This window comes from Danio aesculapii, chromosome 10, assembly GCF_903798145.1.
Source record: "Danio aesculapii chromosome 10, fDanAes4.1, whole genome shotgun sequence".
NCBI classification, from domain to species: domain Eukaryota; kingdom Metazoa; phylum Chordata; class Actinopteri; order Cypriniformes; family Danionidae; genus Danio; species Danio aesculapii.
The window spans coordinates 43,287,476-43,314,975 of NC_079444.1; the positions used below are offsets into that span (position 1 = coordinate 43,287,476).

General features: G+C 39.4%; 1 protein-coding gene across 1 annotated transcript in view; it reads left to right on the forward strand.

The window, feature by feature from the left end:
* Window positions 1-27,500, forward strand: part of vcanb (versican b) — a 71,594-nt gene that overhangs the window by 30,126 nt on the left and 13,968 nt on the right. Inside the window, exons 7-11 of the mRNA XM_056466361.1 lie at window positions 961-1,680; window positions 4,415-6,448; window positions 6,556-6,669; window positions 6,760-6,873; window positions 25,925-26,083. Of these exons, the coding sequence (XP_056322336.1) occupies window positions 961-1,680; window positions 4,415-6,448; window positions 6,556-6,669; window positions 6,760-6,873; window positions 25,925-26,083 (3,141 nt within the window). The remainder of the gene's footprint in view (window positions 1-960; window positions 1,681-4,414; window positions 6,449-6,555; window positions 6,670-6,759; window positions 6,874-25,924; window positions 26,084-27,500) is intronic.

The following is a 27,500-nucleotide window of genomic DNA, read 5'->3' on the forward strand; positions in this document are numbered from 1 at the left end:
TTGTCAATAAGACTTAGCAATAAATGATGTGAATATAGGTTGGCTAGCTGTTTGAGCAATGAAATATGTTCAAGAGTTTGGAAAGTCTGCTAGATAACAAATAAATATTTTTGTAATTCTGTTTGATGCCACTAGGGGTGCTGTAATTGCGTAATATGCTCTCCAGTTACATAGGCGAAAACATCCATCGAATACAATTTCAAACTATAAACTGTGAAGTTTAGTTTTAAAGTGTTGACCTTTAATGGCACCTCTTAAAGGTAAGTTTATTCTTATATCACAATGTTTTGTGTAAAGACAAATATACTACAAGTAAATCAATTCAATGGGGTATATCAACAGCTAGAGTGTTATTCTCCCACCGATAAACTTCTGGTGAAAAGTTAATGTTACTATTTTTAATGTCACAATGTTCCTTTTACAGGATCAGTGTTGTAATGTAATCAAAATATAATTCGTTAAATAGATTTAAGCATTAATTTAGTTGTTTAGACGTAAAATGAGATGAAAGACCATTCAAACACAAGTGCCATCAGTGGCACTATGTAAACACTGAAACTCTATTGAAAATACTGTGGTAAAATAAATTTTCATGTTTTAAAGACGTGGCACAAAACAATCATATTTAATGCAGCGCTTCTTGTCCTGTCTTGAGACCCTGTTAATATTGTATATCAATCAGGCCGTGAAGATCATTGATTTTTAAAGAAACCAGATTTTAAATGCTGTGATTTTTGGAATGGCTTGACAGTTCTCTGAAAGCACTCAAGCTGGCTTACTGACAATAAAGAAATGTCCATACACCCCATCTTGTGAACGAATTGTGAAAATGTTGTAAATGTTTGGAAGATGGGGAAATCTGTTTGCAAGCAAATCATATTCTGTTTGTGGCCACTAGGGGTGCCAAAGTTCCACGTTATTTTCAAAAAGCTTTATGATAATCTTTCTCTTTCCTCGCAGGACGAGATCCCACCACTGCACCTACAGCTGGACCCACAACACCTACAGTTCCCTCGGACGCCCTTAAGATTTCATCTCTGGAAGTAATGTCTTCTGCGCCAACCGATGACACCATTGAAGAACCACCTTCAATGTTCTCTGCAAGCATGGCACCACGAGACAAACCCACTCCTGAAGCATATCCCACCATTGTTACAACTAAATCTGAGGGGATTTTGGATACGCCATCCCCAACATTTGCTGACTATGGTGAAAATAGCAACTTAATGGTGCAAGTGGCACCTGACTCTTCACTCCAGGGTACCTTGGGCTCCACCACAATGGTAACCCCATCTTATTACGACTCTATTTTCTCTATCAAACTTCCTCCTCAACACACAAAAGGGGCCGGGAATCCTTTGGATACCTCTCATGAGGAATACAGTAGTGCCGAGGGAAGCATCAGCGGAGACATGAAGACTCCTGAGAGTGTGATTCCTACTTCACCTGTGCTTGTTACAACTCTCCAAGAAGACCCAGACCAACCGAAAGTGGTGTACAAAGAGGACGGAAGCACAGAAAACACCACTGAAGGAGTGGTCTTTGCTGAGTCCAGTATGGGAACTCCAGGTTTAGGCGAAGTGATTGTGCATGGGTCACAGTCTGAAGTCACCAAGAATGTCAGCTTTCCAATAGACATCAGCTTGCTCATAGTCGACATCAAGGATACAAATCAATCTGGTTGGTGGGAGTCTTTTTACAATTTCATCAATGCAAAAAAACCCAACAACATTTATATAGAGACAGGGTGGGCGTTTGGGGGTGGGGGGCTTTGACCTCCCTAATTAAAGCTTGATCCCGCTGAAGGACATAAGAAGGTTTGTGGGAGAATTAGTTCTTTAAATAGAGAGAAATAGTTTGCTCTGGCCTGTATCTTAAGTAATAATAATATATATTATAGGTGGCCCCATGGGTAGCGCTGTCGTCTCACAGCAAGAAGGTTGCTGGTTCGAGCGTCTGCATTTCTGTGTGGAGTTTGCATGTTCTCCCCATGTTGGCGTGGGTTTCCTTCGGGTGCTCCGGTTTCCCCCACAAGTCCAAAGATATGCGGAATAGTCTGTGAATGAGTGTATTGGTGTTTTCCAGTGATGGGTTGCAGCTGGAAGGGCATCCACTGCTTAAAACATATGCTGGATAAGTTGGCAGTACTTCCATTGTGACGACCCCTGATGAATAAGGGACTAAGCTAAAAAAAATGAATGAATGAATGAATGAATGATAATAGATAATATAAATATACGGGCGACATGGTGGCTCAGTGGTAAGCACTGTCACCTCACAGAGAGCATGTCTCTGGTTTGAGTCCTGGCTGGGCCAGTTGGCATTTCTGTGTGGAGTTTGCATGTTCTCCTTGTGTTGACATGGGTTTCCTACGGGTGCTCCGGTTGCCCCCACAATCCAAAGACATGCAGAATAGGTGAACTGAATAAACTAAATTGGCCAAACTGTTTATACAGCAGAGTGTATGGGTGTTTCCCAGTACTTGGGTTGCGGCTCAAAGCTGTGTGAAACATATGCTGGAATAGTTGGCAGTTCATTCCACTGTGGTGACCTCTGAAATTGAGACTAAGCTGAAGAAAAAGTAATGAATGAATGAAAAAATATTTGACCCCCATAATGGCAATGGATAATCCACACTTTGTACAGAAGATACTTTAATTAAAGCAAGACAGTGTATAATATATTGACTTGTGAATCAGTTCTGCTTGTCCTTTGATATTTTGGTGCAGCAGTGCTTGTCCTGTGATTGCTGCCAAAGCAGCATGTTGTAAATGAGAATTCTGGTGAAGGAAACACTGAGATACAAAATGTAGATCTTGGCTAAAGAGAGGCCATTGGCTCTGTCAAGACACCTACTGCTGTCTTGCAAACAACAGATCTGGATGGGGCCCCTTGAGTTTATCCAGTTGCTTTAGTAGTTGATATGTGCCCAATCTTTACCTCATCCTGAGGTATAACTAAACTAGCGGTGCTGCCTGCATGCATAGAGTGGAAAAGGAAAACAGATCCTTCATGCCTTCCCGTGACCTTAATTGACTTCCTATGTTGGTGGAAAGAGTGATGAAGTTGATAAACATCTGTAAATGGACTGCAGCCAGTGTTTCTGTCTTGTAGGTCCTGAGGGTCGACATTAATCAGTTGACCCATTTATACCATTTGATACTGTTAAAGAGGCATCTACTCGAGTAAAACGTCAGGGAGAGACAGAGGTGTTGAGTGTGAGAAAGAGTAGCTCTTAAAGCCACAGACGAATGCCTCTTGGGTCAAATGGCAAAGCCCCTTAAAACATCAATCAGCAATGTAATCACTGCGAGCTAATTACTTTCCCTTACCTCGTCCAGTCTGAAGATCAGGTTACCACGTGTGGCTGCTAGAATGTCCATGAAAGAGGCATTTTTTTTGCAAGTTATGCGTAATATTGGGGACTTTTAGGGCGTATTATAATCTCTGGCGGGATTTCACACAGTTTTTTTACTGTGCCACGTACCAGATGCTGGAATTACTTTAGTCTTGAGCTCTTTCGAAATGAAAAGAGTCTTGTCATTTTGTAATAGAGTGGTCTCGCAGGGGCATATCACTGAAAGAAGTTAATAATAAGAAATTCACTCTTCTGTGCATGAGTAGAGCCATGACTTGTGTAGAAACAATAATCAGTACAAAATTATATTTGACTAGAGAGGTTTATTTTCCTCAAGTGGCACTCTAGACTTTAAGTGGAATATACATACCATGCCAATTTGCAAGATCTCTTTAAAATAACTTCAGGCGACATGAAGTTAGGGCTGAGCATCCAAGCAGGTACTATAGCCGTCTTTTAGCTCTTTTCCAAAGTACAATATGATTTGGTAAGAGTACGCCTGATTAGGCTGAAATTCCATTGCAAATAGCACGCTTACTTGGTAGGCTTGGTGTAATCTCAGAAAGTAGTGATCAGTAGTGATTCTTATGCAATACACAAACAAGAAAGGCATACAGTAGGTGGCATGCACATATTGCATATTTTAAGACTGCAAGTTTGGTTTGAGCCCTGTCAACCATGGCGTCACTGTATTATTATATTGTCTGCATTTTCCTGTGTATTTAAAAATAATATCCCTATGTTGATGTTCCTCTTGAAGCGCAAACAAGTTAGGATTCTCTGTTAACTAGAGCTTTGCATTGAGTCTACTTCCATCCTTTAGGTATCGTACTATTGTGCTAGGTACTCTTATGATAGGGTCCCAAAGAAGTAGTATGATACAGTTCTCTATTTTGGTACTATCAGAACTCCTGACAGTGGTAAGATATAAATAATTGCATACTGTACTATACTGTACCGCTCAGTGGAAACAAGCCATCCGATGTTTTGAAGAAAAGTAGAAATTAAACCTAGTAAGAAAATGCCTGTGTAATTTCTTTTCTTCTTGGTTTGCAGTTGAAAGTGTTCTGGATTTTCTTGGAGAATCACGAGGCATCACTAATGTTCTAGCATCTAGTGAAAATGAGTCACCTTTGGGAAGTGGAGACCTTGAAATATATCCTTCAGCTTCTGTTACCGTCACCCCAGAAGTGAGTTTCATTAACGGAAAGCACGAGTTGACTCTGCAACCAGTCACTGAACAGGAGGCAAGAGGAGACCAGTTTGACACTGTGACCCCTCCAATTGAAGAATTCATCCCTGACGATGAGAAAGTAATACTTATGGCAGTACCTGAAGGTGTCACATCTACCCCTAAAACAGATGAATCTGGCTTAACTACGAGAAGTCTAATTGAGCCTCATTTCACAACAAAAATCTCAAAGCTAGATTTGGGCAGTGGAGATCTCGAAATATATCATTCAGCTTCTGTTACCATCACCCCAGAAGTGAGTTTCATTAATGGAAAGCACGAGTTGACTCTGAAACCAGACATTGAACATGAGGCTAGAGGAGACCAGTTTGACACTGCGACCCCTCCAACAGAAGAAATTATTCCTGACGATGAGATAATAATACTTACTGGAATATTTACGGAAGGTGAAGGTGTTACATCTTCCCCCAAAACAGATGAATCTGTCTTAACTACAAGAAGCCCAGTTGAGCCCTGTTTCACAGCAAAGATCTCAGAAAGTACAATCATGAGTGAATTGCCCACAGTTTCAACCAAATCTCCAAGCCAGGAGATAACCCCACAAGCCATATCATTTAGCTCATCAATCAATGAAGAAAGTTCAGGGATGAGCCCAACAGATGATGAAGAGGAGCTGACTACATTGGAAGGCTCTGCGGATGACCTGCCGTCAACTACACCTTCTACTGACCCAGATATGGTGGCTACCGACGAGACTGAAACAGCTGAAACAGAGAAGCCTACACAGGCATATGGGGTAAATTGTTCCACCCAAGGATCAATTACAACTCCAGAAACTTCACAAACTACAGCATCCAGCCCTGTAGAAAGAGAAGTGAAGCAAGACAGAGACGATTTTGAGGGTTCCACCTCAGCAGAAGAAGAGAGCTCAGGACAAGATATGTATTCTAGAGAGGAACCAAGACACCCAATTTCATCTCCAACTCTCTCTGTTCCTTCTCACTCCTTTACAACTTCCTCAACAAGTACTCCTCCCAAAGACCCAAGAGAACCTGTTAGTTTACTTTTGCCTAGTGCAGAGCCTACAGCAAATGTGGTTTCAACTTTACAAACAAGAGTAATCCCAGAGGAGAAAGACCAAAACAGGAGTACAACCAAGAGTCCTTTATTGGTGCCTGAAATTGAAAAAGATGTAAGCACAGTCTTCACCATCTCTGGAGACAGTGGCTCTGGTGATCAGCCAACAGAAGCACTAACAAAACAACCTTTCATTGTCACTACCGTTCCTTCTCTTTTCATTCAACAAACTGTTGAAACTAGTGTTGATGCTAATGAACCAACTATAGCATTTGAAGGTTCTGCTGAAGACGCAACACCATTATCTTTCACTACTGCCCAAACTGAAACTAATTTCACAACCCAAAGTTCGGATACTAAAATTCTGCCCACGGATAGTCTAAGAGCAATAATGTCTTCCTCCCAAGAGACTGTTCTAATCCAAGAAACACATTCAGAAGAGACAACCACTTTAGTGCAGCCATCAGAGACTACAGAAGAGACCATGTTACCTTCTAAATTTGGATTCTCAACAGAGAAGCCTCTCATCTCAACGCCTGTACATTCCAGTGGCCCCATCACTATTGCTGATACAAACTTAAGCATTGAAGAGTCAGTTCAGGATGTTACAAGTACTACTTCTACAACAGAAGACATTTTCAGCACCCCCAAAGCCACAAGTACTGTGTCAATTGAAGAGACTGTTGTAGATTATGAAGATGTGCAGGGTGCCTCAGTTGTTGAAAGACAACCACCAACCAGGGAAGAATTCACCACAAAAAAGCCAGAGGTCTGGACTGATTCCAGCTACACTGTCGAGAGCCATGTGGTGGATTTGCAAGGTAGAGTTTTGAGCTGTGTTTTTGCAAAGCATACAGAATTTCCACAGTGCTGATTTGTCCATAGTGGATTTGTCCTTTCACTGAAAGTTATGACTTTGTTATTTTAGATCACACACTTTGCTCGGTCAGTGTGTGTGAAAATGGCGGAACATGCTTTTCCAGCAGAAAAGGAAATATTTGTGTCTGCATGCCTGGATTCAGTGGGGAACGCTGTGAAAATGGTTTGTAGCTTTTAGTTTTTTAGTTTTATTCACTTTTGATGAACACGTTTCTTGGTATAGTGAGACATTTTCATATCCTAATTCCTGCAGATGTCGATGAATGCCAGTCGAACCCTTGCCGCAATGGCGCTACATGCATTGATGGAATAGACTCTTTCAGTTGTGTCTGTCTGCCCAGCTATTCAGGAGCCCTCTGTGAGCAAGGTATGAAATCAATTTTATACATGTGTTTTGATTAGGATAATATGTGAGGTTACACTTCATTTTGATGATCCACTTTAGGAATGTTGAACATAAGCAACTTTACAAGCACCAGCAGGAAGGTGAAGGGCTGATTTTTATTTTTGCGTCGAGTGATTGGGGTGACCCGGGTTCCCATTTATGTTTCTTTGTGTTGTGTTTCTTCACCTTTGTTTTGTTTTTTGAAAGCAATCTTAATGTACAAGTAGCTCAAACTCGCTCATTCAGAGGCGGGAACTGACGGACGTGCAACAACTTTAATCATAAGGTCAACACAAAACAACAGTTTTCATCTAAAGCTACTTCACAGTACTCGACACTGGTAAACACTCGCTTCCAGTGGTTCTCGGTCCTGCCCGCACTGGTCACAGCTACCAAGCTGACCAATCACAGAGTTTGCGATACGCGTCACTGTGACGTGCAGTTAAATTTTTTGAGAGGTGCGCATCAGCATCGCTGCCAGCAGCGGCATCAGCCATAGCGAGGGCTATGCGACCGCGCAAAGGCTGTGCTGGAGCATGTGTGTGCGATTGATGCAGAAGTATAAATCTGCCTTTAAAAGCATTGAACCCAGAAGCTTGGAGGGTCCTATACTGACGTCTGGGGGCCTGGAACACAATGGTGACAGAGCAAAAAAAAACTGTGCATATTGATGTAGTAAGTGGGGGGGAGAGGGTGTAGAGAGTGTATAGGGCTCAGTGGTTTGGAGGGACCCAAGTGGGGTCTGGGAGGTCAGATTGCAATTTTTCCTCAGAGAGCAAAGAGCAAAAAACTGTGCATATAGGTGTATTAAGTGGGGGAATGAGGGGCAGAGTGTATAGGGCCCAATGTTTTGGAAGGACCCAAGTGGGATCTGGGGCACCAGAATGAATTTTTATTGAGGGTGCCCAGAGCTGAAAACTGCATTTAGGTGTAGTAAGTGGGGGAAAGGGGAAGAGTGTGGTTTGGAGGGACCTTAGTGGGATCTGGAGCACCAAAATGAATTTTTACTGAGGGTGCCCAGAGCGAAGAACTGTGCATAAAGGTGTAGTAATTGGGGGGAAGGAGGCAAAGTGTATAGGGCTCAGTGGTTTGGAGGGAGCCAAGTGGGGTCTGGGGGATCAGATTTTAATTTTTTTACAGGGGGCACAGAGTGAAAAACTGTGCATATAGGTGTAGTAAATTGGGGTAAGAGGGCCAGTGTGTATAGGGCTTAGTGATTTGGAGGGACCCAAGTGGGGTCTAGGGATCAGAATGAATTTTTTACTGAGGGGGCCTAGAGCAGAAACTGTATATATCAACACAATCTCATGGCAATTCGTAACTTTTTGATTTAGTGGCTAATTCGTATAAATCCGTACGATCTAATTCGTACAATTTAGTACGATTTGCTCATGCCCCAATGACGGTTTGGTTTAGGGGTGGGATTAGGTGCTACACCTCCTTTTTAAAATCGTACAATTTCGTATGACCGAACTCGTACGAATTAGCCACTAAACTGACAAAACGTAAAATACTTACGTTTTCTCGTGAGATCAGGCTGTATCTATAGGTGAAGTCATTTGGGGGAAGGGGGCAGAGTGTATAGGGCACAGTGCTTTGGAGGGACTCAAGTGGAGTCCGGATGGTCAAAATGCAATTTTTACTGGGGGTGCCCAAAGTGTAAATAGATTAGATTAGATTAGATTAGATTAGATTCAACTTTATTGTCATTACACATGTACAAGTACAAGGCAACGAAATGCAGTATATAGGTGTAGTAAGGGACCCCAAGTAGGGTCGGGAGGCCAGAATGAAGTTTTTACTGAAGGGGCCTAGAGCAGAAGACTGTGCATTTAGGTGTAGTAAGTGTGGGGAATGAGAGGGGGAGTGTATAGGGCCCAGTGGTTTGGAGGGAGCCAAGTGGAGTCTGGGGGGGGCAGAATTCAATATTTATTGAGGATTCCTAAAGCATAAAATTATGCATATAAGTGTAGTAAGTGGGGTAAAGTTTACTGATGGGGCCCAGAGCAGAAACCTGTTTAGAGTTGTAGTAAGTGGGGAAAGGGGGGCAGAGTACATAGGACATAGAGGCTTGAAAGGATCACCGGTGGAGTTTGGGGTGTCAGGGTGGGGACACCCTGACATTGAGGTACTATCGCAGTTTCTTACAGTTAAATGGGGAGTGTATCTGTATCATGCTAGCAATTTGACATCTGCTTCATGCTAACACTGTGTAACACTGTCTAACACTAATGTATAAATGTTTTGCTTTATTCCTGAAATGCTCTGAGGGTTGTGTATTTTAAATATTTATCTCCTTGATTACCTGCAAGGTTTCCACTGCAAGTGGGATAAAATACAACTCACTAAAAGCTGGTGAGTGGAATATGTTATGATTTTAAGGTGCTAGTTTCTAAATAATGAGCCATGGCTGTTTAATAATTCCACTGAAGCAAAGGGTACTGTATAAGGCGGTCAATCCAAACTGTTAACATGGACAAACCAAACCACACAGTTTTTACCACATCTGGTAGGCCTGATCCTCCAGAGGCTGTGTGGTATTGCTGTCAAGAGCAATGAAAGCACATTTGTGCCAACAATTGGGTTCAGAGAAAAGGTCACACAGTCAGCGACAGTACTGCCTCCTCCATTACACCAAATGCTGAGCAATTCTCTGAGCTGTAGCTGAGCCAACTGCCTTGGCATTAACCCAGGCAAATTAGTGTGGCTACGTAAATGATGAGCGCATTTTCCTCCAGTCGCTTCGTCATACTCCTCCATTACAATGGCATGACTTGTGTAGGTCCTAAAATTAGGTTGTAACTTTTAGATGTTATCGGGAAACTAATTAAAGCTAGCAAGAACAATACACAACTGCAATATTGCAACACAAACCTGTTCCGTATTATTGCATCATTTCAGTGTAAAACTAAATATTCCACATAAATTATATATATTTGGTAGAGTGTGCAGTGAGATTTAATGAGTTTGATATTGACATATTAGTAGCAGTGCTTGCTAAGTCATCATAAAGCTACATCGACAATACACCCAAATCAAAATGTCTTCTTTTGGAGGTAACTCTGATCTAATGAGTAGCCACTCACAATACCCTAGATTGCACATGCATTTTTAACACTACCTAGTTTGTTTACAAGGTGTCAACGCTGAACCAGGCTGTTGTTTCACAGTCAGAAATGAAACCGACTATACCGAAGAGGGCAAACACAATGGAAGCAAATACATGATGATTGCATGTGTGAGGGGAATAAAACATTTGAACTTTGTGCATAACCTTAAACAATGACACTAGCAAGGACTGAGGTTTGATTTTTGTAAAACTGCTAGTGTTGGTATCAGATATGAACGGATAACACACTCCTTAAGTCTGGATATATTTAATTTTTTAACATTTACAGCACACTTTAATTAATTAAACACTTGGTTAATTATTAACCGTGATAATTTTGGTCACTGTAGTCATGATATGAAATTTTCATACTGTTACAACACTTTCAATACTGAGTAATATGGATATTTAACATCATTTGTCTTCTATTTAAAGGGATAGTAACCCAAAACTGAATATTCTTACATCATTTTTTCTCCATTTACTTGTTTCAAACCTTTATGAGCTTTTTAAACACTGTTAAACACAAAATAAGATACACTGAAAAATGTTGGAAACCAGTAAACTATTCACTTCCATAGTATTTGTTATTTCCTCTGTGGAAGTCAGGTTTCCAACATTCTTCAGAATATCTTCTTTTGTCTTCAACAGAAAAAAAAAACCTCAAACTGGTTTGAAACAAGTGATCGGTGAGGTAATTATGGTGGAATTTTCATTTTTGGGTGATCTATTCCTTTAAGCAAATACTTAAAGGTGCCGTATGTGAGTTTGACACCCAGTGGTTGAACTAGGTATTGCACTCCTGGTTCAAAACACATGCAAGTGCAGGTTGCCAGATTGACAACACGCTGGCTGTTTCTCAATTCCAAGAACGCAGAGAACAGACTTGTGTTCTTGAGAAGACCGGTCTTACCAGGTCACCTCGGAAGAACGAACTCAGAAGACCGCGAAATCAGAGAACGCGTCCTGTGAGAAATGAGATGCTGCGTTCCTCCTGATGGTCACATGACCGTCACGCATTTTTAATGGGAAATTATTTAAACATTACAGCACTCATACAACGATTTAGTATGTTTCCCCTTATCAATATATATATATATATATATATATATATATATATATATATATATATATATATGTACTATGCATAAAGACTTTACAAATTTACATTGCACAATATAAATAAAACAGATTTTAATACGAATTTCAGCAAATAAACACCCTTAATGTGTTCATGCCTTTATTAAGATTTTCATGGTAATGTTTATATTCACTGTTTCATTTAGGGAAACTCCTGAGCTAAATAAGGGTAACACTTTATAATAACTACACACTAGGAATTATTTATTCAGCATTAGCATCTTAATCTTATAACATTAATAGACGTTAGTAAGCAGTTTATAAATACAGCTACAAATGCTGTATTCTTGACTTACAGTATAAGCACATTTATAATGGGCTTAATAATTGTACTTTCATACTTTGTGACTGGTTGTGATTTTTCATTATTAAATGAAGTATTGCATTATTTACAAACCATTTGTATTGAAGAGTAGTTGGGTTTTTTAAGATTATTATGAATGAGTTAGTAAACATTAAAATTAATGTTTATATATCCTATTAATCCGGATATTTAATAATGGTTACCATGTATGTTAATAAAAACTCAACTTTATGCAGTTTTGTGACCTAATCTAAAGTGAGGACTATTTATGCTTTATAAATGCCTTATAAATGATATCCTCAGTATCAAATGAACAATAATCTTTGCAATCTTATCTAAATAGTAAAATTACTGTAAAGCTTAAACAATGCTTAATGACAAGAGTGTCAAAATACGACATAAAATGGGATAAAATAACAACAATATAATATTTTAACAATATAATAAGATGCAATGTTTAAACTGCACAGTAATTTTATTTTAGATAAGTTTGCAAAGATTTATTTTTTATTTGATATGGTTTCATTCAACCCAGGCTCATTCTGAAAACGTAGTCCCGTGGACGTTTCTGGAGACCGCGAAATACGTCTCAGGAGGTACGTATTTTTGCAGTTTTTGCGAATCCGCGAGAGGCCGCTGTGTGCGATTTTTCGCTTCTCAAATGTCTCTTGCGAGTGCCGTTCGCGCCCGCGCTGTTCTCGCGTAAACCCACCAGAGGCCGCTGTCGAACGACCGTCTGTCCGTCCGACTGGCTGAATGATTGACTGAGCGACTGGCCAATCGGCCGGCCGACCCACCCTCCTCCTTCCCCGTACCCAACCAATTTTACCAATTGACCCGCCCGCTTACTTCCCTAAACCCAACCCACAATTTACAAAAGCCGTCCAGAAAAAGAAAAGCCCTCGTCTGATTTTTTTTAACACGTTTTCGGATTTTACCACATTCTCACCCTGTTAAGAACTTGTTCACTTTATTTCTTGGATTCTGTTTTAGTCTTACCTGATTTCTGGAACAGCTCTTCCCCAGACTCAAAGTCGTCGTCGTCGTGGTCAGCTCCTCTCTGCGTCTCAAGTCCGCCGACGTACAGGACGAGCTAACCGGACAAACTGGTTGCGGCGGGAAAGCCCTCCACACGAAGGTAAGAGGTCAGCCGGTAAGCGCTAAAAGGAACGGCGTCATACCGCCCCGCAGCGTTCGCTTAAAAAATGAAATGCAGCCATACGTACCTCCGGCTACATAATTCGCGGTCTGCAGAAACGTCCACGGGACTACGTTTTCAGGATGAGCGTGTGTTGGTTTCATTTGTGTATCTTCAAACGAATAGGAATTAATAAAGTTGTTTATTTTCTTTTGATCCTGTTTAAAGTTTAACTGAGCCTTTAATTGTCATTTATAAAGGATTTATAAAGCATTAATAGTCCTCATTTTAGATTAGGTCACAAAACTGCATGAAGATCAGTTAATAAAGCATTTATTAACAAACAAATTAACTATTACTATATGCCTGAACAATAAGAATTATTCATTCATAATGATCTTAAAAACCACCAGCTATTCTTAAATAACTGGTTTGTAAATAATGCAATACTTTATTTAGTCATGAAAAATAAATAATTTACAAAGTATGAAAGTACAATTATTACATTATAAATGTGTTTATAAGCCAATAATAAAGCATTTATATCGACAGTTATAAACTGCTTACTAACGTTTATTAATGTAGAGTTAATGCTTAACAAATAATGAATTCACTATTTGCTTATGCTTAATAAATGATTCATAGTGTGTAGTTATTATAAAGTGTTAATTAAGTAAGTTACACCTCTGATCTTTAATAATAAATCTATATAAAATGCTGCGCTTCCCACCTCCAGTCGCAATGACTTCTGGGACTTCTAGAGCGAGTTCGGTGCTTAAGTCTGCATTCATGCATCCTCGATATCAAGAACACATCCGGGAAGTTTCAAGAACGTCCTCCGTTCTTGCGGGTTTTAAGCTTTGGAACTGAACTTTGGCAGTTGATGATGACGTTACATGAGAACACGAGCTGAAGATAGCTGAAGAACGCATATTGAGAAACAGCTGCTGTTTTCCATGAAGGCAACCCGGGGTGCTGAAATATAACTGGCTAAAGGGGTATTGGGCGGGTTAAAAGAACCAAAACAAAGACAGCCGTTCCAGCACGTAACGCACATGTCCAAAGCAGAATATCTGACTTCAGCATTGTTTTTCAGATAACCAAGAATGTTCACTGAGCATGTTTCTGAATATCTGCAAACATATTAAGGTGTTTTTATGCTTTACAAGAGTCAAAGACTTACATACAGCACCTTTAAGACTCGAGTGGGAACTAAATATCTAACTCAACATATTCTTATTGGCTGAATGTGTGTTTTGTGTTTGCCTTAGCATTTGATATGCTTGAAGATCAAATTTATAATGTGATGGCAGAAATCGCATGCACACAGGGACTGTTTTATTAGCATGCAGTTGCACATCTAGTTCCCATTACCCATCAAAACGGTCAACACTTTAAAGTGGGAACATCCCCTTTTAATACTGTCTGTTGTGGTTTTGACTAACAGACAACTCTTAGAAAACAAAGATCCCCTTTTTTCACATGGCTGTGGACAGTGTTTGAGCACGATGAAGTCAAGCCATTCTCCTGTGATGACGTGACGCAGGGCTGGGACTGAGTTTTTTGGCCCCTTTTCCCTGTTCCCTCACTTAAAGGTGAAGCCCCTTAGGATTGTGGGGAGGCCATTGTGATTGGTACATGTGTCTGTGTGCAGACCCAAACAGCTGGAATCAATTAATGCATCACTATTTGTCCACAGAGAGCCTCATAAGTCACGTTGGGGACCAGGCACAGTTTAGAAACACCCAAACATCAGGGTTATTATAGTTTAGCATTTGAAAATTTGTTTTATTTTGATACTGGTTTAAAGATTAGCTCTACTTTTAGTCAGTGTGTGAATTAAACATTGATGATCACGGCCCTGCTGAAAAATCCAGCTTAACCCTGCCTAGGCTGGTTGGCTGGTTTTAGCTGGTTGACCAGCCTGGTTTTAGAGGGGTTTTGGCCATTTCCAGGCTGGTTTCCAGACATTTCCAGCCTGGTCTTAGCTGGTCAGGCTGGAAAATGACCAGTTAAATCCAGCTAAAACCAGCCTGACCAGCCTGATTTAAGTTGGACATAGCTGGTTTTGGCTGAGCTCCCAGCCTGGCTAGGCTGGTCAAGCTGGTTTTATCTGGTCATTTTCCAGCCTGACCAGCTAAGACCAGGCTGGAAATGGCTGGAAACCAGCCTGGAAATGGCCAAACCCCCTCTAAAACCAGGCTGGTCAACCAGCTAAAACCACCCAACCAGCCTAGGCTGGTTTTAGCTGTTTTTTTCAGCAGGGGGGGGTGGGGGGGGGGGGGGGGGGCGGTCAGCTTTTTCGGCAGTAGTTTGGTAATACATGCTTCAGTGAATCAAATTTCTGAATGTATTTAAATTACGCCTCATTTATTAATAAAATGTAAAGATTTTCAGTGTTTTGAGGGATATTTAGTGACTATTTTAGAGGTTACTGTAGGTCAAACTATACAAATTATGTCTAATTTTTCTTTTTTTTAGGCTACATGCAGATTTAAACACCTATTTTTCAAGAAATGTGTTTGTGAACACATGTGTTTGTGTTTGTTAAGATGTCTATCGGTGCTCTAGAACTGCCAGTTTCAGACTGTTGAATGATAATTTTCCTAGCATTGATTAGTGCGATTATGCTGTCACAATGGTATGAACCGTTATAAGCCAATGTGTATTTATCATAGGTGGGCATAGATTAATTTTTTAAATCTAGATTAATCTCGAAATAGATTAAAATGGCTCATTTGAATTCTGCAGAAGGCATTCAGAATATGTGTGCTACCCAAATAATAAGTCTTTGAGAACAGGTTTCTCAAGCCAGGTGGCGCATTAGACCAGGGGCTCATCTCCTGTTTCCAAAATGCATCACAAACTGTTTGAGAAACTGTTGTACTATGATAATTGGTGATGAAAATAAATGATGTTCAATAGGATGTACTTGTGTTTACTAACTGTTTCTTCAGTTAAACATGAAATATGAACTGTACATAAGCTCCAAACAGGGATTTTTTTTTTTTTTTTTTTTTTTTTTTGATGACCTTAATGCAACAAAGGCATAACTGAACTAAACAGAAATAGAATTGAGACATGTGGAGTATGCAGATATTAGTGGCATTATTGAAGTAAACACCGCAAGTAAACACAGTGGCTGTCAGTAATAGACTGCACACACACACACACACACACACACACACATTGCGAAATGCGGAAGTTTTTTTCTTTCCATTTGGCATGCGTTATTAAATTCCATAACACTCTCAGTAGTACTTAATCATTATTTGCGTCTAATACCTCAGTTTGTCATGGGGGCATGAATGAAATGTTCATGAGTTAAAGTGAAACTGCCGAACTGCAGCTAAAGTCAGGCATTCTGCTAATTTGATTCAGAAGGGCACTGTTTTGTCCGACGGCTCACCTGTCAGGTACACATCCGCGCTAAAATATCAAGGTGAAAGTCATCATAGCTTGCGTAGAATAGACCCAGCTCCCAACCCAACTTTAAGAATAGATTATTGACAATTTTTTTTTATCGCACGATAAGAGTCTCGCATTAACGCAGCATGTTAAAGCCGATGACAGCCCACCACTAATATTTATATTATACATTTTTAATTATTAATGTTTAGGATGTAGATCAGAGATCAGAGTAAGCTATTTCTTATTATCAAAGGGCTGACCCCCCATACATCTTGTTTTGATGTCCTTCAGGGGGGATCAAGCGTTAATTAGGGGGTCAATTCGCACCCTGCGTTTAGTTCGTTTAATTTGTGGTTTTATTAGTTTTAGTTTATTTTTTATTTTGCTAACACTTTCTATTTATTTTTTATATAGATATTGTTAAATATAAATTTGTGTATATATATATATATATATATATATATATATATATATATATATATATATATATAGATAGATAGATAGATAGATAGATAGATAGATAGATAGATAGATAGATAGATAGATAGAAATAGATATATGTATATAGATATAGATATATAGATAGATGTAGATAGATGTATATAGATATATAGATTTATATAGATATATAGAAATTTGCTGTACATTTCAATAGTTCTAGTTCCATTAATGATTTTGTTAGTTTTGGATTCGTTTTTATTTTGTGAACACTTTCTACACTGAAAAAAATGATTAATTAGATTTAGTTTTTTAAAGTAAGTGGTTACAAACAATTTACATGGGCTGAATTTAAACAAGAAAATCAAGTGTAGTAATGTTCAACTTAATTTGTTTGTTTAAATTCAACAATAAAAATAGTTTGCAACCACTTACCTTAAACATTTGTAAAACCAGTGAATAATTTTTTTCAGTGTATTTACTTGTTTATAAATACCTTTTTTAAAATTTGCCGTACATTACAGGTTAGTTTTAGTTAGTTTGATTAATGGTTTTGATTATTTTTTTTATTTTGTGAACACTTTCTATTTACGTTTTACACAACAACATTGTGGATACACACCCCTGTCTACATTTCTGGTGATCGTGAATTATGTACGCCGAGGTACGTCTGACTGCATTTCGTCTTTAAAATGAATGCTACGGGGTGGAACCAGCAACCCTCGTGCTGTGAGGCCACAGTGCTAATCACTGCCGCCTAAGTACTTTACTTCATTTAATTATTTTCTTTTTGGCTTAGTCCCTTTATTTATCTGCGGAATGAACCGCCAACTTATCCAGCACATTTTTTACGCAGTGGATGCCCTTCCAGCTGCAACCCATCTCTGGGAAACATCCATCCGCACTCATTCACACTCATACACTAAGGACAATTTAGCCTACCATATTCACCTGTACCACATGTTTTTGGACTGTGGGGGAAACCGGAGGAAACCCACGCGAACGCAGGGAGAACATGCAAACTCGGCACAGAAATGCCAACTGACCCAGCCGAGGCTTGAACCAGCGACCTTCTCGCTGTGAAGGCGAAGAACTTTACTTATTTAATATAATTAAGCACATAATTAACTTACTTAATGATTTTTGCTCACTTTATGTTAACTAATCACTTTAAAAGTAGAATATTTTCTTATTACAGTACATTTTTGCTAATAATTACTTTATTTCAGTTAGTTTTCAGTGGCTGTTATTAGTTTCATTTAGTTCATGTTTCATTGTATTTCAGTTAGTGAAATGTTTTTTGACCAATACTTTGTCTTAGTTTTCGTTGAAAAAGAAAACCCTTGCCAAGCATCTCCGTAAGCCTTTCTCCTTCGCTTTCTGCTTTGTAAATAAATCATCTGACTTACGAATGCAAGCATTTTTTTTTAACATTGAAGATTGTTTTGACCTTCTCAGGAGTTGACATTTATGCTCACTTGCACAGTCTTGACGGTGGTGTTGGGCGTGGGTCCCCCGATGGATCGCTTCCAGCTTCATACAAAATATTGCTGCCATTAGTCAGCAGGGCTAATCTTCTCCATGCATAAACATCACCTCTGAGGACATCTGTTTTCTCAGGCTTCATAGCCAAAGATCGGTGAAATCAGACTGTAAAAAGTTCTAGCAAGAGAGACCCTTTTTCATAGTTAGTGGATGATCAGTAAAGCCAAATTTGGACCTTCGGTAACAGTTGAAATGTATTTAATCCAAGCTGCTGCATGATATTGTAATAAAAATGCAGTATTTTAGCCAATTACCAAAAGAACGTGAGACAAAACCAAAGTCCTTGTCAAAGACCACAGTCATATTGGTGATATTAACACAATAGGTCTCCTTTTTTAAATTTCCTGATGTTAAAAGGATCCAAATCCTTCCCATTTTGAGGCCCACCGCAACGTGACAGAGGAGTACGGTTTCCCCGCCCACCGAAGATTGATTGACAGTCGTGTATTAACATGTCTCCGTAGTAATGTGTAAAATCATATCAACAAGACAGGGCTTACACAAAGCAACTGGGATTAAAAGATCTGTTCAGCTCTCTGTGATCAGCAATCCTCATCAAATGTGATCAAGGATGAGTTTTACCAGTTTAAATCTTTATTAAAACAGTGCATATTTGTAATAAATTAACTTAAAGATGGTAAAATTGCGTCCACAAAGCTACATTTACCAATCGCGGAGCAGTAAGAGACCGCACCAACATTCACAGAGCTGCAAGGCCGGTGTCTAGCCAATGAAAGTAAATCCATATGATGGCGAGCAGGAAGATTTCTTCTGCCTGTTCTACAGTGGTGGATAACAAACTTTTTGGTGCGTTACTGCCACCTCTGGTCGGTGACATCGCCAACCAAATTAGGCTAACACGAGAAACTTGCTTGATGGAAAGATGACTGAGGGGGAGGAGCTATTTCTGAAGCAGGATTTTTCGTGAGCATATCTCAAGAAGTACATGTTAAGATGCAATAACTTAATTTCTGATGCTGTGCTCAAAAAATACTTTAGTAATTTATAGTATATACTACTATAAATTACTGTGTTATGTAGTGTAATTTATTAATGAAGAGTTGTAAATATATATACAATATGCATAATGCTTATGTCAAAATATTTCCCTTTACTATACATTACTATAGTATAATAAATGTATAACACCTGCTTTTATTAGATATTTTGTTTTAGCTGTGATATACTATAATGTGTTTCTGTTTAGTACAGCATATTATTTACAGTAAATCATTGAACTGAATTCTGCCTCAGATGTTTCATTGACAGTTTTATTGACCTCTAAGATGTGATTGACTTGGATTTAAGTTGCTTCGATTTAAAAATAAAAATAGCAAAAATAGCTTTTGCCATGTAGCTTTTAGCTTAGCTTGCTACATTTCTCAGGGGGTAGCTTTTAGTGTAGTTAGGCTACATTTTAAGTAGAGTAGCTAATAGCTTAGCTCACTACATTTTTCAAGTAGCTTGCCCAACACTGACTATATAGTATACTATGAGCAGGGATACAATCAGCCAGTGCAGTCGTAGCTCCATTGTAAAAAGCGTCATTTTGTGTCTGCCGGTTTGTTTACTTGCGGGAGTTCCATTGGCATTTTCCAGCACATGAATTCTGACCAATCGATAAGCAGTTTAGGAAATATGTTCAATAACATTTGGCCAATGAGAGATGTGGATTTTGTCAGATGACTGCATTTTGGTTCTTTTCATCTGGTTCGGACCAAAGCGATCAGTGTAGTGTGAAAACAGCCCAAAGATGGCAGAAAATGCTACAATGTATCATTTATTGCCCTTGGTCCGGACCAAATAAAGCGAACTACAGATGTGAAAGCACCCTTACACACATTGACCCATGTTTAGATGCATGTCACTGATGACAAGATGACGGATGTTTACTGTATGATGACCGAAATGGCCTTAAACACCCAGCAGGCACAAGACGTCAACATAACGTTAGATTTACGTTGTACCTTAACGTAATGGGGATTTAGTTTTTGTATTTTGTTTGAAAATGAAAATCGAGTTGACATCAGAACTCAACGTCAATGTCCAACATCCAACCTAAAACTAACCAAATATCAACGTCTAATGATGTAACAGCTTGACGTTGTGTGGACGTTACCACTATTGACATTTATCAGACGTTGGATTTTGGTTGCCATACCTGACGAATAAATGTCAATATTTGACGTCAGTATGATGTTGATTTTAGATGTTGGGTGGACGTTGGATTTTGGTCACTTTCTAACAACCTAAAACCAACCAAATATCAACGTCTAATGATGTAACAGCTTGACGTTGTGTGGATGTTACTATTATTGACATTTATCAGACGTTGGATTTTGGTTGCCATACCTGACGAATAAATGTCAATATTTGACGTCAATATGATGTTGATTTTAGATGGTGGATGGACGTTGAATTTTGGTCACTTTCTAACAACCTAAAATCAACCAAATATCATTTAACGTCATCATTGAACATCAAATTAACGTTGTCCTTAGACGCTGGCTAGACGTTGAATTTTGGTCACCTGACGTCACAACCTAAATCTAACCTAATATTAACGTCTTATGACGTTGTATGCCTGCTGGGCACTAATTAAATGCACTACAGAATGTTACGTTTACACATACATACACAAATGACATGTAAACGCATCAGTTTTTAATAGCGTAATACTCACTACTCTTGAGTACTTTTGAAAGGGCTACTTTTTACTCATACTGAATAATATTTACAACAGATACTTTTTACTCTATATGCACTACATGTTTCGGCAAGTAATGGTACTTTTACTTGAGTATGATTTTTCAGTACTCTTTCCACCACTGGCGCTGTTTCATTCTCAGCGTCTCAGTCTAGTTGGTTTCGGCTGGCGCTGAGATGAAACTTGTGCAGTGTTTTCATTTATCGTCTGCTCGTGTCTTGTGTCTGTTTATGTTGTTGTTGTCAACGCACGTGGCTCGGTGTTTACATTGTGGCCGCGTGCTTTAGAAGTGTGCTTTGTGAACACGGGGTTAATGAGCTCTCTCATTGGCTGCGTCTTCTTGTCCTGTTTTACGTGAGCACATGGCTTGTGGTGTTTTCTGGTGTCATGTGCTCTCCCGTCGATTGTGTAGTCCCACCGTCTTTGTTAACCCATTATTAATTTATCATGTTCACCTGTCTGTTTAATTATTTACGCGTATATTCATGTCTGCTGTCCTGTGCCAGTTCGTCATCGTATCTTGCCTTGTCCTGTCTTCCAGGCCTAATCCCTGCCAGTCTGCCCAGTCAAGTTTGTTTAATTGTTTTGTAAATGTTTTCCCCCTCAAGGAAGTTTATTTGACAGTTTTGCCATTTATTTTATTATAAATAAACACCCATAATTTACTGCACTTGAGTCCTGTCTCCTTTCCCCACCCACCGAACGTGACAGGAGGCACATAAGACTTATCTTAAATCTTGAAAAAGGGGTAAAATAGGTGCCCTTTAAATCAATTTGCTATGATTCAACGTTATACAATTTAAACCCATTGAGTTATTCAGTAATGACTGGTTTTCATTGTCGAGTAGATTTGGATGTTATTATTGTAGCAATTACAGTAGATTTTCAGTGGTTCGTCCGCATGCATTACTGCTACGATAGCAGTTTTGCTAATCAGCTGGACATTCAGGGCAGAGGACAGCGTGAGTTTGTAATGGAGCGTAATCAGTTAAAGAAAACAGCACTATGTCTGTGTGTCTGGGATGATTTACTTGGCTTCATTTACTGCTGTTTTCTTCTTTCCAGCCTCATTAGATATCATTGTTTGCATTGAGTGCTCACACTGAGCACTGCGGTCACTGGGGGGTTTCAGTCCAAGCTAAATGTTGATGGTCTTCATTGTATGGCGTAGAATAAAAAGTGCTTCGCTCGACTCGGTTAAGGGCAGAGCTCAAAACAGACTCGGTTCTGTGTGTTTGTACTCGACCTGAAAGATGAGCTTGTTCATGTTTAACGCAATAGAAAATGACACTGTGATTCGTATTGTAGTTGTATGATTAAAGGAACACAATAGTCTAATTTTACAACTCCCTTAGTGTTTAACAGTTGGGTTTTACCAGAGTCTTGTGGGAACACTTTTAGCTTAGCTTAGCATAGATCATTGAATCAGATTAGACCATTAGCTTCTCATTCAAAACTGATCATTTTCCTAATTAAAGCTTGATTCTTCTGTAGTTTCATCGTGTACTAAGACAGAAAATCAAAAGTTGCTATTTTCTAGGCTGATACTGAATGCATAGAGCTAAACTCTCATTCCAGCATAATAATCAAGGAACTTTGCTGCTGTAGCATGGCTGAGGCAGTGAAATGATATTACACAGCAGCTGACAATAGTCCCCAGCTAGGTAACTAGCTAGGTGACTTATAATGAAGCAGGTGGTCTTATTAGATGTCATTTTATCATTACTACAGCCCCAGTCAAGCTTTAAATAGGAATTATTATCGAATCATCAAGATGCTAATGGTCCAATCTGATTCAATGATTTATGCTAAGCTAAGCTAAAAGTGCTCCTGTCAGACCCAGAGATCGACTGAATGCAAGGGCGTAGGTTTGCACTTGACTTTGGTGGGGACGAGTGAATACAATCCTCCCACACCCCTGCCAAGAATGAATACTGTTTTTTTAATATTATATATTTTATATATTGCTATTAAAATATATTATTAACTAATCCTCTCTACATACAATTTATTAAGTTAAAATAAATAGTCAGGCGTGTAGTGTCACGTGTAAATAAGGGTACAGAGAAGGATCCAATATGCAAGTGAAAGTTTATTTGACACTGTCAAATTAAGCCAACAGGGCTGCAAATGGAGGGCGAGGACACTGGGATACTGGGTTAGGAACAGATAGGCGAAACGAAGTCCAGCAGTCACTCCTCTTAGTCCTGAGCACATACAGACTCACATAAGCAAACACAATGAACTGACAAGGAAACGTAGCCCAGATATAGGCACAATAATGAACCTCAGCTGGTGATCAAATCAAACAGCTGAGTGCCGTCATAACACGTGACCAAACAAATACACGTGGACAACCAAACAACACAAACCCACGTGACAAAACAGACCGCACAAACCTGCAACCGTGACATGTAGCTGAGGGGGTTCAGGTGGTTTGCAAGACCAAAAGTTAGATTATTATTATTATTATGTTTGAATTTATCTTATTATTCAAATGGCCAAATTCTCACTGAGGAAGGTTGAATGTTCTGGCCAGTTTGTTATTTGCCTATAAGCTTCAGTTTTTAATTTAAATAAAGTTAGCAGATTTCCCAAAAACAATTATGATAAAACATTGTATTTTAAAAATAAGTATATTTTCATATTTGAAGAGTTTATATGCAAAAACCTCTAAATACCACTTAATATTTTCTTCTAAAATTAGCATTTTTCTCCAACTCCTGTTTGTGATTTTACTTTTATGGTGACGAATACGTCCTTTCCATTGCCTTTAAAGTGAAATAACTGAACATAAACATACGAGGCTGAGAAAAATGCTCATTTTACATGGTATTTAGAGGTTTTGGCATCTGAACTCTTCATTTCTTTATTCTAAGAATTGAAAGTTCTAATTTCTAATTCAAAGTATTTTTATTACTTAATAAAAATAACTAAAAATAAACGTACAGTTAAAATGCACATGTGTAAATAAAGCAATTTGACAAAATGGTAGGAAATGTTTGGTACATCAAAAAGTGTAGTTATAATAACTATCCAACAAGATAATCCAGCAAAAATTAGTTCTTAATATGTCACTAAAATGTCATGTTTATACCTCAATTAAACAGAATGAAGAATTAATCAGGTGAATAACTGCTAAAAGGTCCAGTTTTTCAGAAAACAGATAACCCCGCTTTTCAATAAGCTGGCTACAGGTCTGAAAGTGTCATGTTAAAATAATGTTTATTAACTGATAAAGAGAGAGTTTAATAAAGACTTTCGTTTATTTTTCATACACATTAAACATGTCTCTATTATTAAGAGATGGAGCACAGGCTGAAGTTTTCTGACAAATTGTTTCAACCGATATTGGAGATGTTTACTCTCAGAGATAAGGAGAACTGGCAGGGTCATTTACTTTTACATGTAGGTGTTTATTCTGCGGTTAGCTTTTAGCAAACATTGTTCACAGACTATATCTGTCTGCTATAAAGTTTGACTGACTGTAAAAGCGTTGAAAACACTAGCAAAAGCAGCATTATCATGATGGACTCATTCAGTAGTGAACTTGAGTTTATGTGGCGTACACTTTTCGTTGAAAAAAGCTCTTTATGTCCACCTTTTTTTGCTACCGCCATCCTCATCCTCACACACATCTTACGGGAAAATTCCCCCCGCGCAGTTGTTTTGGCGCGGCTTGTATCTGACAAGCGGCAACCTCCCGCTCTCCCTCAGGAAGTCAATATGGAAGTAACTGAAACTGCAATTCATCAAAGTTCCGCTAGTCCTGGCTCCATAATAGAGCAAATTGCAATTGAGCCCACTGTTAGAATGGCCAACTTTACAGCAGAAAAAAAAGGTGTTTACAGCCTGGTACGAAGAATGATTTTGGTTCATATAGCTATTATTACCCTCCATGACAACTGAGAGGGGGGTGAATTTTTTTATAACTCATCCATTTCCTTTATATTAGGTTATATTAAGTTTGCATAATTAAGGGCGTGGCCACTTGAGTGACAGCTAGGTCTCGCTGGTCGCCGTCACTTCACCTCAGCTGAATCCGGCAGATTAGCCACTGATCTCGGCATATTCATCGTATTTTTGTGTTGTTTTATGTGGCTTTACACAGTCAGCTGCCTTTTGGACTTATTTCTTACAATTATCAGATGATATGGGATGCTGTGTGCACTTAATTGTGCTCACAAACCATTCACGCGGCTCATTTCCCATGTGAGTAAAGTTATATACTTGTATACCATCTCTATAAATGTGTTTTATTTAAGATCATTTATCATTAATATTTTTCTTTAGACCCGTAAAGCACTCCAGAATCTGACAGATTGATTAGCTGTAGGCTCTAGAACAGTCATCTGAAGCATTATCATACAGTGTTGTGCTGGAGTTCATCAATAGTCTTGCATTTACTAACACACACTATAATTGAAGTGTTTGGACGTAATTCGCGTTTTCCTCCTGTAGAAAAACGTCATAAGAACAATGTTTAGTGGCTCAATGTATTACTACAGTGTTTTTGAAAGTCTAATCACTTTATTGATATAGTGTACAGCCAAGCACATGTGGTCAGAACACAAACGAGTCGCAGGTAATAAAGTATCAAGCGTTTCTCCCAAAGTAAAGTCTGTCTGCCAGGTCTAAGCAAAGTGTCAGCAGGCGTCTGTAGCTCCGCCCACTCTCCGCCTCTTTGCCCTTGTTTGGTATGCCGCCGTGGGTGCGATGACGCGCGAACAAAATGGCGACTGTTGGCCGCGCCTACTTGTAGCTTCTTTTGCGCTCTTCAGAAACCTATGGGTGACGTCACGGACACTACGTACATATATTTTACAGTCTATGGTATCTGAAAGCAGCCTCTCACATGACAGCAGGGAAAGGCACAGCCAATCACAGTGTTCATATGTGTTTGGGGGGCGGTGCAACTTGAGGAGAGATTGTGATTTAACCCTTTCGGCATGTCTACGTTTATATTGACAGCACGATGTTTTTTAAGATAATTAAATTATTGGTGAGGACATTTCAGTAGTTGGTGGATATTGGTGGGGACACGTCCCCTCCGTCCACCCTAAATCTACGCCTCTGACTGAATGTATTCAAAAATGGTACAATTTAAGTGTTCCTTTAATTACAACAGCTTTTACCGTTTGAATAGGAGTGCACAGACTGATATTGCTTGTGTTACGGAAGTTTTATTCTCATTTTAATGCATGTTTCTTATATCTCGATGTCTCTCATTTGAACTTTCAGATACGGAGGTTTGTGACTTTGGTTGGCAGAAGTTTCAGAGCCACTGCTATAAGTACTTCACCCACCGGCGGACATGGGAGGCAGCAGAAAGAGAGTGTCGTCTGCAGGGCGGACACCTGACCAGCGTCCTGTCCCACGAAGAGCAGCTCTTCGTAAATCGTATGTTCTTCTTCATGAAATATGTCTGTGAAGCTTATAGTATTTGACTAATACTCCTCTCCATGTGCACCAGACACTTCCTTATCAACGCTTCATATTTTTGGAAAATTCGGACTTTTAATTTGTAGATAAAAGCGTCTGCTAAATAAATAAACTTGTAAAAGTGTAAAGCTGACGTGAGTCAATTTGTTGCTCATACTCAAACACTTAAACTTTGCATAAACTGGAAGTTGCGGTAGACTTTTATTTCAGTATGCTGATGTATTTCCAACTGAATCTGAATATTGAGTAGGGGGTGGGGTTTGATTTTTCTAACACCTCCTTCTCTTTTGCTGGCAGCAAACTAGCGGAGAAGCATGCTTATTACAACTAGAGAAGAACTTCCAATCACCCCTAGGGGGCTCCTCTAATGATAGGGTAGGATAAAGTTGAAGCCAATCAGCAGTTTGGGGCGTGTCCTCTAATTATGGAGAGGAGAAAGTTGTAGACAATGAGCAATGGGGGGGGGGGGGGGGGTGTTCTCTAATGATGGGGAGGAGAAAGTTGTAGCCAGTCAGCAATAGGGAGGTGTGGTCTAATGATAGAGGAGAAAGTTGTAGCCAATCAGCAATAGGGGCGTGTCCTCAAATAAAGGGAGGAAAAAGCTGTAGCCAATTAGCAGTAGGGGGCATGTACTCTAATGATGGAGGAGAAAGCTGTAGCCAATTAGCATTAGGGGGTGTGTCCTCTAATGAAGGAGGAGGAGAAAGCTGTAGCCAGTTAGCATTAGGGGTGTGTCCTCTACTGATGGAGGAGGAGAAAGCTGTAGCCAATTAGCATTAGGGGCGTGTCCTCTAATGATGGAGGAGGAGAAAGCTGTAGCCAATTAGCATTAGGGGTGTGTCCTCTAATGATGGAGGAGGAGAAAGCTGTAGCCAATTAGCATTAGGGGTGTGTCCTCTAATGATGGAGGAGGAGAAAGCTGTAGCCAATTAGCATTAGGGGTGTGTCCTCTAATGATGGAGGAGGAGAAAGCTGTAGCCAATTAGCATTAGGGGTGTGTCCTCCAATAATGGAGGAGAAGTTGTAACCAATTAGAATTATGGGTGTGTCCTCTAATGATGGAGGAGGAGAAAGCTGTAGCTAATTAACATTAGGGGTGTGTCCTCTAATGATGGAGGAGGAGAAAGTTGTAACCAATTAGCATTAGGGGTGTGTCCACTAATGATGGAGGAGGAGAAAGCTGTAGCCAATTAGCAGTAGGGGGCATGTCCTCTAATGATGGAGGAGGAGAACGTTGTAGCCAATTAGCATTAGGGGTGTGTCCTCCAATGATGGAGGAGGAGAAAGCTGTAGCCAATTAGCATTAGGGGTGTGTCCTCTAATGATGGAGGAGAAAGTTGTAGCCAGTTAGCAGTTGGGGCGTGTCCTCTAATGA